This window comes from Leguminivora glycinivorella, chromosome 22, assembly GCF_023078275.1.
Source record: "Leguminivora glycinivorella isolate SPB_JAAS2020 chromosome 22, LegGlyc_1.1, whole genome shotgun sequence".
In the NCBI taxonomy this organism is placed as follows: Eukaryota; Metazoa; Arthropoda; class Insecta; order Lepidoptera; family Tortricidae; genus Leguminivora; species Leguminivora glycinivorella.
The window spans coordinates 3,179,163-3,194,882 of NC_062992.1; the positions used below are offsets into that span (position 1 = coordinate 3,179,163).

The window sequence follows — 15,720 nt, forward strand, 5'->3', positions numbered from 1 at the left end:
AAGGCCTAGTTACCCTTCGGGTTGGAAGGTCAGATGGCAGTCGCTTTCGTAAAAACTAGAGCCTACTCCAAATCTTGGGATTAGTTGTCAAAGTGGACCCTATGATCTCGTGAGCCTCGGATAACGCAAGGAAGATGATGTAAAACATAATTTATGTCCATTTTGATTGTTGCAGACTGCCGCGCTGAAATAACCAAGTTGGGTGACATCAAGATAACAATCGGCTCTGGACAGCCCAAACGGATAACCACAGCTCTAGAGCCCATACAGCTCAGCATCTTCTCACATCGCTTCATGTCTATAGCTGAGCAGATGGGCAGGTGAGTGGCAAATATTATACAAAAAAATACCTACGACATATAGCTCCATTTCCTTTGGTTATCGTTTTTCCACTGAACTTCTTGGCGGGGTAGGCAGAGGTCACGGGTCCTACTTGCTTCAATTCTGTCGCTTTCATAACGTTCCTGTTATACTGTTGCCGGTTTAAGGCCCTCCTAAACTGGCCTTTCTTTAGGATTTCCTTGATTTGATTAGCGAAAGTCCTCCGAGGTCTGCCCCTCCTTCCAGATTCTGCTTCTCCCTCATACTTTAATTGTTATAGGTTTGTAAGAATCCCCCGATATCGTTAAAATCTAATTTAGATTTTTAAGAAATATTCTATATTTACCATTTTGATCACAGAGTACTGCAAAGAACCTCAATCTCTGTGAACATCAAGGAACGACTGGATTTCTCTTGCGCGCTGTTCGGACCTGATGGCGGCCTGGTATCCAACGCGCCTCACATACCAGTGCATCTAGGCGCTATGCAGGAGACTGTGCAATACCAGGTAAGTGGATCAGACAGATGTTATCGTATAGTCAATTGGTTATATCTCTTCTAAGGCATGACAAAAGTTAAAGATACCTAAAATGTTTGGGTTAAATTTTTACAAGCGGATGACACTTAATCTGACTCATAAAAATGGTATAGTGTACTAGAGTCACTAACTTTTATAATATTGTCTACCGAAGTGACGTTTTTACGTTTTTACTAAACCTGTGATCAGAGAACTTCAATAAACTGAGCCACAAAAGTGAGCTGTTCAAACGTATACCATTAATTAGGCTTCATAGTAACCGTAGCAGTAGGCGACAGACTATCTCAAATTCCTTTAAGGAAAAGCCTCTTTCCCTTTTTCACGCAAATTCCTTTATGGAGGCCTCTTTGCCTTTTGCCAATAAGTCCACTAACGCAAATTTCGGTTTCCTTAGATGAAAGTCCGCGGTGATTCTCTGAAGCCGGGTGACGTACTTCTCGCCAACCACCCCAAGGCGGGAGGTTCCCATCTACCGGACCTTACCGTCATTACACCAGTATTTCACAAGTAAGTACTGGCCTAAGCACGTCAGAACCAGGTCAGGTTGTCAAATTTTGAGCAGATTAGCTGATCCTTTCCCCATAACTTATTCGTAGATGCTTTCAGTCTTTGTCTGATCTTGTGTAAAGCCTGACCCGAAAATATTATTACTAGCTTTTTTCCGTGGCTTCGCTCGCGTTAGATAGAGACAAAAAGTAACCCATGACACTCTCCATCGCTTCAACTATCTCCACTTCAAAAATCACGTCAATTCGTCGCTCCGTTTGACCGTAAAGACGGACAAACAAACAGACACACACACTTTCCCATTTATAATATTAGTATGGATACAGTACGAATGTCAAGAGGGCTATGCTATTCTGATATATACGGTTACAGTTCGGAATAGTATGAAAAAATTGTTCCAATGAAATTCCGCAACACAGCGCGTAGATATATACATATTTCTGCACGGGAAGCATGGTCGCGCGATAGACGATAAAATAGCAGGCCGTCCCTATCGCACTATTTGTAAGTGCGATATTTTATCGTCTATCGCGCGACCATGCTTCCCGTGCTGGTCAGGCATTAAATCATAATTTGGAAAAGGATAAAAGGATAACTAGACAAACTAGCTGCGGAGACCCAAGGGCTTAGGTTTTCATCCGTCGTGGTTCACCGTTGTGATATTTGGAAAAAAACTTAGAGGAATAATGACTTAGTTGCGACAAGAAAAGTTAACAAATCGTATAAATGGCCTGCATTTTAGAAACCTTCCAAAGACAATTCGTCACTCGTCCCTCGTCCCTCATTTACAGCGGTCGCGGCCGTCCAATATTCTTCGTGGCGTCCCGAGGTCACCACGCGGACATCGGAGGCCTAACTCCAGGGTCTATGCCTCCACATTCCGTATCTCTCAAACAGGAGGGGGCTGCTTTCAAGTCATTCTTACTGGTGGATGGGGGAAAGTTCAATGAGAAGGAGCTTACAGCAGGTTAGATCCTATTAACCCTTAAATGCATGGTGATGTATATATGCATCATGTATTTTTGACTCTATTGACAGCTTGTCAAAATTCAAATTTGAATAAATCTTTGTCAAGGTCAAGGTCATGCATTTAAGGGTTAATGTTTGAGACTAGTAATTTTAATATTCGAGTCTTCAATCCGGGGTCTTTGCCTCCCCACTCCCTGTCTCTCAAACAGCAGGGAGCTGCTTTCAAGTCATTCTCGCTGGTTTCTGGAGAAAGTTCAACGCAAAAGAGCTTACGAAGGTTAGGCCTTACTGATGGAGGATTAGTGCGTTTTCTCATTATCCGATCCGATATCGAATCAAAGATGGCGGCTTAAATGTATGGGATATCGGTCCTACATTCGATATCAGATCGGATAATGTGAAAACGCACTTAGGGCTCAATTTCCTTATATTTCATTAGAAAGCCAAAGATTATTCTTGTTGCCTGGTGGATAACTGCCTAAGGTTTAAAAACTGTTTCAGAGCTGATGAAACCTGGTGAGGAAGAAGGCTGTTCTGGCACACGCAATTTGGCTGATAACTTGTCCGATCTAAAGGCGCAAGTCGCTGCTAACCAACGGGTGGGTTTATTTAACTACCTTTAAGCTACCGTTACTGACACAAGCTGCGTGTTTATCCTAAGGCCCAGTTTGAACTACATATTTTAGTAATTTAGTCGAGTGGCAAGAATTTGTGACTTTGCATTGGCATGGCGAAAAGGATATATGCAGCACATGGAGCTTAGGGACCCTTTAGTCACTAGTACTTTAATCACAAACACTCGCCCCTCCACTAAAATACTAACGTAGTCTGTACTAAGCCTTAAGGTTTATTTAGACGGTGCGCGTTTGTGTATGCAATTATAAATAGTTTTTTTATACTACGTCGGTGGCAAACGAGCATACGGTCCGGCTGATGGAAAGCGGTCACCGTCACCTGTGGACGTTTGCAACTCAAGGAGTATCGCGTGCGCGTTGCCAACCCATTAGAAACTTGTACACTCTTTTTGCTGTGTTCAGTACACAGCAAAAAAAGAGTGTAAAAGTTCTAAGGAGACTTTGGGTTGCCGACGACTGAAAGGACAATAGACGGAACAGTTAGTTCACACATACATACATGCCACATTTTAATAAAACTCACATGCTAGAACTTGTACCAGTTGTACAGTCAGCCAAAAAAGTGGTTTACCACTTTTCGACCTTATGTTTTCATAAAGTGGTAAACCACTTTCTTGGCTGACTGTACCGTGAAAATCAGCCCTTATTGTGTTGCTGTTCGTTTGTCTGTTCGTATTCTGTAAAAAGAAACTCATAGCCTCCACACATCTATCAGTAGCAACAACATCTTAATAATTAATTTAAAATGTCTTTTTTTTTTTTAACAAAGAATTACTTTATTTAGTGAAGGAACAATTACTACATTACTACAATATAAATTAACAATGTCTTTGAATTATTTTTTATTTGTGTAGGGAATTCAACTAGTAGGAGAGCTGATAAACCACTACGGACTTGATGTGGTGCAAGCGTACATGGCACACATACAGAAGAACGCTGAGATTGCCGTGCGAGACATGCTCAAGGTAAAGTTGAGTTTGTTGGTGTGAGATCTAAAGTGTACTGCTTATCTACTAAATTCAATTTCGGATAAACCACTAAGGTCGACGTGGTGCAAGGCAAGCGTACATGGCACACATACAGAAGAACGCTGAGATCGCCGTGCGAGATATGCTTAAGAGGCCGTCAATATCAAAAAGTAGAAAATCGTAAAATTGGTAGTTTTCTACGTCCGGTTTTAGTTTCAGTATATACTTATTGATAAGAAAAGCACTTGTTTTAAACAGCGCGTATTCTTATCTACAAAATCAGTAGTTAACATCAAGGAAAAGTTACTCCCTGAATTAATTATGATTTTTTTCCTGACGCTAGTTTAAGAAAACCCGCAAATAGTGCTCACGTCTGAGTGAGCTGAGCTCAATTTTGTACACTTTAGGCTGCTAAAATTGATGCTGTCGCATTACTTATATCCTAAACTAAAAATTCAGTAGTTTACATGTGTGTTATCATGCTACTAAAATACAGTAAACGACATCAATATTTGTCTAAAAATACTTCAAATCAAATGGCAATTACTTCGAAAACCTTTTAGGCAAACAAAAGGCTTTCTTGATAATTATAAACTTTAAGTATGTGTATGCAAAATTGTGTGTAATACAAATCAGGAAACACTTCCAATTTTAGATACATACTTACTTAAAGTTGTAACTAAAATGCGGTCGGCCCCTGTCGGCATCTTCATAAATTTGAATATGTACGACCGTGTTTTAGTTTTAAAATAATGTTATTTTATAAGCTAGATAACTGGACTACAGAATTATTACCTTTTCATATTTTTCCTTACAAAGAGAACGAATAAAATCAATGTTCAATATAAACTTTAGTAAATTTTCCATACAAACGTCAAAACTGCGAACAGATTCTATTTAGTCAGACGCCCGATCGGGCTCGTTCGGAGCGGACGTGTCGCCAAATTTGCTCCAATGACATTTGTTTTTGACACTGGAAATCATATACGGATACAAAAAGATTGCCAGTGCTATGAATGTATTCAAAAGTAATAAGGTAAATAAATATCGTCACGTCTAAAAGAGTCTCAGTTTAAAATCGTTTTTTTTTTGTGTTGTTTACTACTTATTATTGTTGAGAAATAAAAAAATATATGTAACTTTAATACAATGATAAGAAATATAGGTATTTTTTGTCTTCTAAACTTTATTAAAATGAAAGAGTTTTAAAATTAATTTTAACTCGTTGGACTTTATTTTCATTATACTGGTCACATTATTTAGTGTGTCAGTGTGTGTAACATTCTCTATCGCGAAGAGACATTCAGTGTGGCGTATGAAAAAACTAACAGAACTAATCATTATAATTATATTCTATAAACGATTATTTACGTAAATGGCGAAATTATTAATTGTAATAATATATTATCTTATCACAAAATTGTTCTGTATGACTTACCTTCTTACGTTCAATATAATTTTTAAATGGTGTTTGCACACGGGGCACGTAACCTTAGATTCAGACAACTTTAACTAAATTTTGAAAATTATTATTTTAATGAAGAATTCTATATATGGCAACAATTTTACATGTAAACTGACTGTCAACCTCTGTTCATACATAACCTCAACCTTTGTCTCAGTGCATTTATAACGGATGTTATAATGGCTAAACCGATCAGGAACAGTGAATTATTTTAATTCATTCGGAAAAGGGTTTAACCATTTATAATTAGAATATTAAACGAAGCACTGTTTTTTACACCAGAGTTGTTTTGATTTTATATGGTGTTTGCACAAATTTATTTTGAAAAATAATCGGAGTCAATTCGTGTGAGATGGTAACACTAAATTGACACTGTCCGCAATCTAAACACGCGGCAGCGTGTCAAGCCAAGTTCAAGTAACCGAACTGGCAGACAACATCGTGTGTAATATTACACGAACTATTTGGAGCCTCTATGGGCGTCCTCACAACAAAAACTATTTCACATAAACGTCTTAAATTTGGCTCTTATTATTTGTGACATACATATTATGTGCCTGTCGTGATTGTTTCACCGGATGGTCTGATCGGAAGATTAGACCATTTCGTTGGATCTCCTTCTTGTTTGTCTTATTATTTGTAACGTTTATTTTGTGTGTGTGTTAACGAATAAATTAATTATATTCTATTCTATTCTATTATAAAAGTTATAAGAAATGATATTTTATGTCATCAATTGTCATAAAACATTTTAAGGACTGCCATTGAACTTGGCACCCGTTTAGATCTCACTGCTTTTGTCGTTGACGCCAACAACCAAGGCATATATAATATTGAACTTGGCTCATATTTTGGTTTTGATGGGATTTTAACGTTACAACTGATCTTCAGTGAAACTATAGACCTGTCTCTCACTTAGGTCACTGACCTCTTCCAGTAAATTGCGATAGTGTGCGAAAAGTATGTTGGTGAGTGTGACGTGCGTTAGTGTGTGTAAATGGGGTAATTTGACAGATACTGAATTTTTACCCATCGTGACGGGCTCTTAAGGTAAAGTGGAGTTCGTAGGTGTAAAAATTGTAATGCTTATCGAGCTAGTAGGGAATTGATAAACTACTACAGAAGAATGCCGAGATCAGCGTGTGTGACAAGGTAGTTTAGAATATACATACATACATATAATCACGCCTGTATCCCATAAAGGGGTAGGCAGAGCCCATGAACTACTAAGTTTCAGTGCCACTCTTGGCAAAAAGAGGTTGAAATCCAAATTGTGACATTGCAGTGACAGGTTGCCAGCCCCACAGAACTTAATTTAGATAGAAGAAACAAATTCATATATTTGTATAGGGGCCGAGCGTGTCAAATTTTGTACTGAAGTTGATTCTTGCCTGTAATTTTAAATATGTCTCAGGCTCTTGATTGTTCATAATTTTTGTGTTGTTGCAATTGAATATCACTTAACGAGGCATTTTTTATGTTTTGGTTGACTTCAACTTACAAAAATTGACGCCCGAAAGCTGCAAGCTGCGAGTAAAGACGGACAACTCAGTGGATTTCACTGAGTTCATTTGACACGCTAAGTAGATACGTTTGCTTGATCTATGGTATATATGACATCTGTGGCCAGCCCGAATTCGCCGTTCGAAAGTCTGTGGAAAACGACGTAATGCTATTTTTAAAGAAGGATGGCTAGTAATTTTAAAACTAGTGGTAATGACCACTCGTTTTCGATTCTGTTAGTAGAATTTAAATCGCTAGTAGTGGAGATATTATTAAACGAATTTCACGAAATCGAATGGGCGAGATTCAAAAATCGGCCCCTAGGTCGTACACTTAAAAATATATATCTCTAATGTTTCAGGAAATAGCGAATAAGACATACGCAAGTACGGGATCAACCGTATTGAAAGCGGTGGAGTACTTGGACAATGGCACACCTATAGCACTCAGCGTCACTATTGACAAGGAGACGGGTACAGCGCTCTGCGACTTTACGTAAGTATTACGAGGAAATTATGTATTTAATTTATGGCAACAAGTTGCCTGATGGTAAGCAATCATTCCCGGCCATGGACGCCCGAAACTCTACCTCCGACGTAGGCCTTTAAGATACAGTACGCTCTTTTCCTGAAGGTTGTGTCGGTCCGGAAATACCGCAGGCGACAGTTCATTCCACAGTTTAGCTGTATGAAGCAGCCATCCAATCAATGCCCGAAGAGTATTTTGTAACTTTGTCACTTATTTGACAGCTACTTTATTTATTTAATTTAATTTAATTTATTTAGAACACAAACAGTCACATAAACAAATGAGTTGGTGTACTACAATGTAGGTACTAAGTAATTTGGATAAAAAAAGACCTGGAGGTTCATTACTGAATATAAAGATTGTTAACATACTAACAAAATTAGGTATGTAAGCTAATAGGTAAGCAAAAGAAATCATGAACAGTAGCTAATACTACTACTTTTTACTAAACTCCTTTTTATGAAATATCAGGATTACGTTTCCTCCCTAACCCTTAATTGCTAAGAGTAGCACTGAAACTTGAGCAGATCCATATGCTATCTACCCATTTTTAGAGGCGTCAGTTTATGTAGATATGTATATATGCTTCACCAAACTTCTAATAGAAGTAGTCACTTCTATTAAGCTTGGCTACCTACTACGTTTCCATTTAGTTTAAATACTAGGTACGGTTTTTAAAAACGGGTTCTCTCTGTCAAATTGATGGAAGACTACGATAAGCTAATATGAACTTATTGTACATATCTTACAGAGGCACTGGCGTGGAAGTATGGGGTAACCTAAACTCGCCGCGCGCTATCACTCTTTCAGCACTGATCTACTGTCTGCGTTGTATGGTGGGACATGATGTTCCGCTTAACCAGGTACGCTTTGTATAATGAACCAATTGATTCGTTTTCTTAATATTTTCCTTTTGCTAAGAAGTATTGTTACTTATTAAAATACCAAGAATCATAGACCGATAATATCAATAGTATTACGAAATGTTTGTAGCGGGAAATAGATGTGTGATGATGTCTGCAGTTTACAATTGGGGCCCGTGACCAGGATATCCAATATGTTTTAAAGAACACGATAATTTATTCTGAATTATTCATTTTGCTAAGACGGTATATTTTTTTTTTGTTTAAAAACCTAGAATCATGGTCTGCTAACATCAGTAGGTACCCATTACCCACCCCATTAAAATTTTGTACGCTTTATATCACGAAAAAAAAACACACACATGCCAAGGTAACGGGCACAAGGGAGCTAAGAAAAAAAAAATACTTTAAGTGCGTTTTCACATTATCCGAGCCGATATCGGATGTAGGGAGGATTTCAAAGTCAAACATCAAATATGGCGGCTTAAATATATGAGGATATCGGTCCTACATCCGATATCGGATCGGATAATGTGAAAACGCACTAAGGTTACTCTGACAACATGCTTATTTTTTTGTCCTTTCTGACTAGCAACGATGACTAGGGGACCTTGGCATTGAAAAGTAACGTTGTTTACAGGGTTGCCTGAACCCGGTGCAGGTGGTTATTCCACCGGGCTCCATACTGGACCCGTCGGAAAGCGCGGCCGTGGTGGGGGCAACGTGCTCACATCACAGCGTATCGTTGACGTCGTGCTTAAGGCTTTTCAGGTAAACTAACTTTAACAATATCTACGCTGAAGTTTCACGAGAATTTCCAAATTGAATTCGAAAACTGACAAGGGTTTGTTTAAAGTGAACTTACACATTTTTAACTTATTTGAAAAGCAGAAACTTCTTTCACTTTTATGATTTACTAGATTTTGCCCGCTGCTTCGCTCGCATTAAAAAGAGACAAATAGTAGCCTATGTCACTCTCCATTCCTTGAATTCCTTCAACTATCTCCACTTAAAAAATCACGTCAATTCGTCGCTCCGTTTTGCCGTGAAAGACGGACAAACAACACACTTTCCCATTTATAGGCACTGGTCCCACCGCGAGCTAGTAAGCTTATGAGCTATCGGCTATGAAAACGAACAAAAGATAGTCGCTCCCGTGCAAATAAAAGAGACACGGCGATGTTTATAGTTACTCACCCAGCGGTGAGTTATCAAAATCGCCGTGTCTCTTTTATTTGCACGGGAGTGCTTATCTTTTGTTCGTTTTTATAGCCGATAGCTCATAGCTTACTAGCTCGCGATGGGACCAGTGCCATAATATTAGTATTCATTTTCAGTCTAGTGTCATTTTTACTGCCTTGTGGTGTAAAAAGTAAATGAGAATGTGGGAACCGGGTCTCGAACGTTAAAAGACGGAGACAACTTCGTTAAATTGCACCGACTACAGCCCAGTTAACCTTTTAACCATTTTGACGTTTGTTCTAGTCATTCGATTAGACTGTAATCGTTTTTGTTTTAAGTATGATGGCAGGTATTATAACGGGTTTAATTAAATGAATGCTTGTTGCTAGCGAAGGCCGAAAGAAAATCCCAAGTAAACGCAAGTGTTTGTTTCAGGTGTGCGCCGCGTCTCAGGGCTGTATGAACAACCTGACGTTAGGCGAGGACGACTGGGGATATTACGAGACCGTGGCCGGCGGCAGCGGGGCGGTAAGTTTTGTCTAATATACAAATACAAATAATTTATTAATAAAAACATAATTGTACAGTGATTGTTCTTAAAGGCTAAGAATTGTTATACATATAAGAGATGTTTTATACAAATGCCTGAGCTAGGATAGTTCCTGTGTTTCAGGCAGAAGAAGGACTAAATTAGTGGAAAGAAGTGGAAGGACTAAATATAAAAGTACTGTCTTAGGCCCATCGGCGGAAAGTCGCCAGTCTGACGGTGTTTTACAGGTTGCTTCGGAGTGTGCTCAAGAGCTACACGAGCTTATTTCACCGCCCCTATTCTACCCCTTTTAAATTACACCCAAAAAATAATTGACAATTTTAACACATGTCATTAAAATTCAAAATTAAGTTAGCAAACGTCGATTGTTTCGGTTGGAAAGGGCTACCATCGTACTCTTTGCCTTTGGCTAGTCTGTGGCCAAGAGTAAGCCCATTTATAGTTAAAAAAAGTTAATCGGCTTGTTATCATATGATTCTCTTTAAGTCTGACAGGATCAGGATTGAATCATTGACGTTCATTGAAACTTCAATCCACGTCCACTTATTATAAACGCTATAGTGGTTCACAAATTATGACTTGTGATGGCTGCAGATTACAATTTGGTGCCCGTGACCAGGATATGTAACTCGTATTAATGAACACGGTACTATCATATTATGGAGTTGTTAGTCACATTTTCTCTTAGGTACGTGAATATCCCTTGTATGTTTTAAAGTGGCAGAGGTAGTATTGTAGACGGGAAACCTGTCTTATGTGCCCTTCGCGTATATAGTTAAAAATGAGATAGCATTATAGCACACCTCGGACCGTTCCTAGCACACAGTCTAAGATCGTGTAGGTGAACGCGTACTAATCGACTTGTATGAGTGAAATACAGGTCAACTGTTCGCGTTTTTGACAGGCGGTAACTGTGAGCTAACCGAAAGGGGGTGGGCGACACTTTCAGCTGGGAGTGGCCATACTATACGATAGTACTCTTTATTATACTGTGACTATAGGGTGAAAAATGCGCTGTATATTCCCTTCGGGCACGTAGCTAAGCGTTTTCTGATATTATACTCTCACTTCCCACTCTTCCCAGGGCCCAGGCTGGCACGGATCAGGCGGCGTCCACACACACATGACCAACACGCGGATCACCGACGTGGAGATAGTTGAGCGGCGGTATCCCATGCTTGTGGCTGAGTTTTCGCTGCGACCAAACACGGGTGGACGAGGTAACACCATTAGGAGTTTAACTTGTATCAGTGCATTGTATACAGGGCTCACAGGAACTTTAAATAGAGACATATTTTTTTTTCTTAAAGAAGTTTTTTTATACCATGTGGTAAAGAGACATACGGTCCGACTGATGGAAAGCGGTCAACGTAACCTATGGACACCTGCAACTCGAGGGGTGTCGAATGCTGACCCATTAGAAATTTGTACACTCATTTTTGAAGAACCCTGTACAGTAGTTCATTGGGAATATCTCGCCAGGGAGCTCTTTCCACAGCCGGAAATCGCACCGTTTTTTTTAATACTACGTCGGTGGCAAACAAGCATACGGCCCGCCTGATGTGAAGCGGTCACCGTAACCTATGGACGCCTGCAACTCAAACAGTGTCATATGCGCGTTGCCACCCCATTAGAAACTTGTACACTCCCTTTTGCTGTGTTAAGTACACAGCAAAAAGGAGTGTACAAGTACAATAAGTAAGTGTACGATTATTTAGAAGTGTTAGGGCCGGTAGCTTCAAACTGTCCGTCACCGTTAAAACGTTCGTAAAATTGTATAGTATGGGAAGGTCCATAGACGTCTGCTGCGTGACGATGATGTGTCTATGGTTGATGACCGGCCCTTAGTATCGAGCTACATTTTACTGACCTCTCTCATTGTGCAGGGCGCTGGCGCGGCGGCGACGGCACGCGGCGCGCGCTAGTATTCCGCCGCCCGGTGCGGCTGTCCGTGCTCACGGAGCGCCGCGCTTTCCAGCCCTACGGCATGAACGGTAAGCCTCTTCTCACTCTTTAGGAGCTTCTTCCTCGGTAGCGTCTCCACACCATGCGCCATGGTACCATCCTCTGACCATCTCTTTACCCTGAGTTAGGCTTGTGTAGGACATGTACTAATAGTACAAAAGATACGATTCCCTGCACTGTACTAGACCGAACTACTCCCAAATGATTCTGCTCTCTAGTACATTTAGTACACTCACACACGCGCAACAGAATGGGAGCGAAAGGCCGAGGAGTGACAATGACAGCAAAGTGATCCGTGTGATCCGACCGCAACCGAACTAAAACCGACCGACTCGGACCGAGAGCGCGCGAAAACGGCCGATCAGCTCTCGGCTAGTAAGAGCGAGCATTACTGTACGCCGTATGCACAATTTGTCTTTCGCTCTCTCGGTGTACTATTATACTAAATGTCCTAAAAGAACGAACTAGTACACTTCGGAGATCGTACTAGTTGGGAGCGATCTTTTCAGTGAACGAGCAGGCATAACTCTACCCTGAGCACGCTTGCCATATTTGACCAACAATAATCAGCTTCTCCATATTATGCTAATCGGAGGGCATATGTTCGCAGGAGCTTAAGATCGGGTGCATTAAACTAAACCATCTGTGATATCGATAAAAAAAATATGAGAGCTTTCAATTTCATACTTCTCTCCTGAGCTGTTGAGCGGTCTGTCAACTGTGGTTAGTGCGACTGGCCCTTATTCTTCTTAGGGCCGGTTGCATCAAACCGTCTGTCACCGTTAAAGCGTTCGTAAAATTTTATTGTATGGGAAGTTCCATAGACGTCTGCTGCGTGACGATGATGTGTTTGTCAAATGTGGTTGATGCAACTGGCCCTAAGATAGATATGCTAGCGCGGCAGCGATGGTACTCGTCACGCGCTAGTTAGTATTTCGGCGCACCATACACCTGTTTATGCTCCGGGCTGTACTTATTCAGGATTTTTTTATACTACGTCGGTGGCAAACAAGCATACGGTCCGCCTGATGTAAAGCGGTCACCGTAACCTATGGACACCTGCAACTCAAAGAGTGTCACATGCGCGTTGCCACCCCATTAGAAACTTGTACACTCCCCTTTGCTGTGTTAAGTATAAGTACATAGCAAAAAGGAGTGTACAAGTTCAAGTATTGTTAAATACCTCTTGATAACATTATAGGCGCTTTGGTAAACTGGAGATTGTAATTGAATTTGGGTTGCCGACGACTCAAAGGACAATAGACGGAACAAATTAGTTCCGTAAGTCCTCCCGTTGTCAGCACTCCGCACCCTCGTTGAGCTCTCTCTGAGGATTTGTTTAACCCGTTAGGGCCTGAAAATGAAATATTTATTTTTCAAGTAGGCATATTACAATGCCCATATGAACGTCAAATAAAGCTACGCCGGCTCTAACCCTACGCCTCAGCCTCGAGAAGATTTCAGTCCCCCTCAGTTGGGAGGGGGGTATCCACTATGGGACCGGCAAGAAACTCGGCGGGCAACTTCTTTTCAAAACATTACATCTTATAATTAACATGCATTAAATAACAAGATACAATTTAACATGCAAAAGTATTCATGAAAGAATATGAACAGACTAGGTACTCTATGGAAATTAATTTCAATAAATTATATTATTGCTTAATAATACGTCGTTCTTCTTCAGAGAAAACATATCAAATTGTCACAGAAGAAAAAGATAATATGAATCTCAATATCATTAAATATGTAATTTACCTACACAACATAAAATATAAAATATTTGATGTGCTTTCTTATCTGAACTGTGTCCTCTATACATAATACAATTATTTTAATTGCTATTCGTTTTTTGTAGTTTCTGGTTCGGGCCATGCATGTTTGTCTGTCAAATAGTCCTCGACTCTGTAATAAGCCTTTAACATCAATGATTTTTTTAAGTAGTTCTTAAGAGCTGGGAGGGGTAATCTCAAAGCAGTGTCAGGTAACTTATTATAAAAATGAATGCATTGCCCAACAAATGACTTCTGTACTTTACGGACACGAAACTTCTTTATGGCAAGCTTATTTTTGTTTCTAGTGTTATAATTATGGATATCAGAATTCTTAGTGAAACAGTCTAAATTCTTAACAACATAAATTATACTATCATAAATGTATTGGGAAGCTACAGTTAAGATATTAATTTCTTTGAAGAGTTCTCTTACTGATTCACGTGTTCCTAAGTTGTAAATAGAACGAATGGCTCTCTTTTGTAATACAAAGATAGTCTGTATGTCAGCTGCTTTGCCCCAAACCAGAATACCGTATGACATTACACTGTGAAAATAACTATGATACACTAGGCGAGCTGTCTCAACATTAGTCAGTTGCCTGATTCTCCTAACGGCGTATGCGGCTGAACTTAATTTGCTTGCTAGCCTGAGGCAGATTGCCAGTTACCTACATGAAAAATAGTAAACTTATAGTACAATTCTTTGTTTTACGTATGATTACAGGCGGTGAACCGGGTGAGCGCGGCTTGAACTTGCTACAGCGGGTGGACGGGCGGGTTATCAACCTTGGAGGAAAAGCGTCCGTCAAAGCGTACCCAGGGGTAACAGTTATCTTAGTTGTTATGCCAATTTCGTTATGTTACCTATTTCGTACTATGAAACCTCTACGGCCGGTAGAGAAAGTATTGTATGTCATGTCAGAATTGTCACACTTGTCATTCAATTAAAATATTGTAAACATTAAGTATGTTATTATTTATATAGAAGAATGAATACACAAAATTAGTTTTTTTTATTAGTCTATTTCAGGCGAAAATTAACAATTTTTGGTAGTTCATTTATATAAAGTATTTGTAACAGACCCCAATTTCTTAAACTTAAAGATGTTAACAGTTCTCAGTGCGTTAAAACCCTAAACACACTGCTATAGATCCGTTTTGGAGGAATAGACTATAGACTAATCTTGATATCGACGGTGAAGTACCATTAACTCCCAACTACTTAGGTTTTCGTACTTATTAGTTAAGAGTTGATGGCACTTCGCCATCGATATATTTTATTAAGGATTTAAAGATCTATATGTCATTTATGCACGACCCTGTAAATGACAAATAACAGGACGGGAGTAGAAAAACTACATAAGTGTCTTTGGCGATGCCAGTCTATGAACTCTTCCTTCAAGTCCAGGTAGAATTTAAAGTGCAAACGTAGGTATCTGTACATACATTTCTAATGTTAACTAATTTTTCAGGACAAGTACATAATGAACTCTCCCGCGGGCGGCGGCTACGGGCCGCCTTCAGATTCGCCGCCCGCTGATTCGCGCGCGGAACAACGCAGCGGCTTTCTCGAGCGCGGCAGCGTCTATGAGTATCGGAGCGCGCAGGAATCCGTCTAGAGATATCACACGGCGTCTAACCAAAGAGATCAATATTATGAAATTCTTCAAAAATAGTTAATTCGTTACAAACGAGTTAGGAAAAAATACATAAGTACAGGAAAATAAAATAAAATCTATAGATACACAGTGAACATCAAAACATAATAATACTAGCTTTTACCCGCGGCTTCGCTCGCGTTAGAAAGAGACAAAAAGTAGCCTATGTCACTCTCCATTCCTTCAACTATCTCCACTTAAAAAATCACGTCAATTCGTCGCTCCGTTTTGCCGTGAAAAACGGACAAACAAACAGACACACACACTTTCCCATTTATAATATTAAGTATTATT

At 39.8% G+C, this 15,720-nt stretch overlaps 1 protein-coding gene across 1 annotated transcript in view; it reads left to right on the forward strand.

Annotated features, from left to right (window-relative positions):
• LOC125237815 (5-oxoprolinase) overlaps positions 1-15,497 on the forward strand; it is a 42,756-nt gene extending 27,259 nt beyond the window's left edge. The window contains 15 exon segments of the mRNA XM_048145008.1: positions 176-320; positions 682-829; positions 1,254-1,366; positions 2,158-2,333; positions 2,837-2,934; positions 3,825-3,935; positions 7,268-7,401; positions 8,186-8,297; positions 8,938-9,007; positions 9,010-9,068; positions 9,915-10,007; positions 11,114-11,249; positions 11,916-12,023; positions 14,493-14,590; positions 15,241-15,497. Of these exon segments, the coding sequence (XP_048000965.1) occupies positions 176-320; positions 682-829; positions 1,254-1,366; positions 2,158-2,333; positions 2,837-2,934; positions 3,825-3,935; positions 7,268-7,401; positions 8,186-8,297; positions 8,938-9,007; positions 9,010-9,068; positions 9,915-10,007; positions 11,114-11,249; positions 11,916-12,023; positions 14,493-14,590; positions 15,241-15,387 (1,748 nt within the window). The 3' untranslated portion in view covers positions 15,388-15,497.
• Positions 15,498-15,720: the final 223 nt, after the last annotated feature.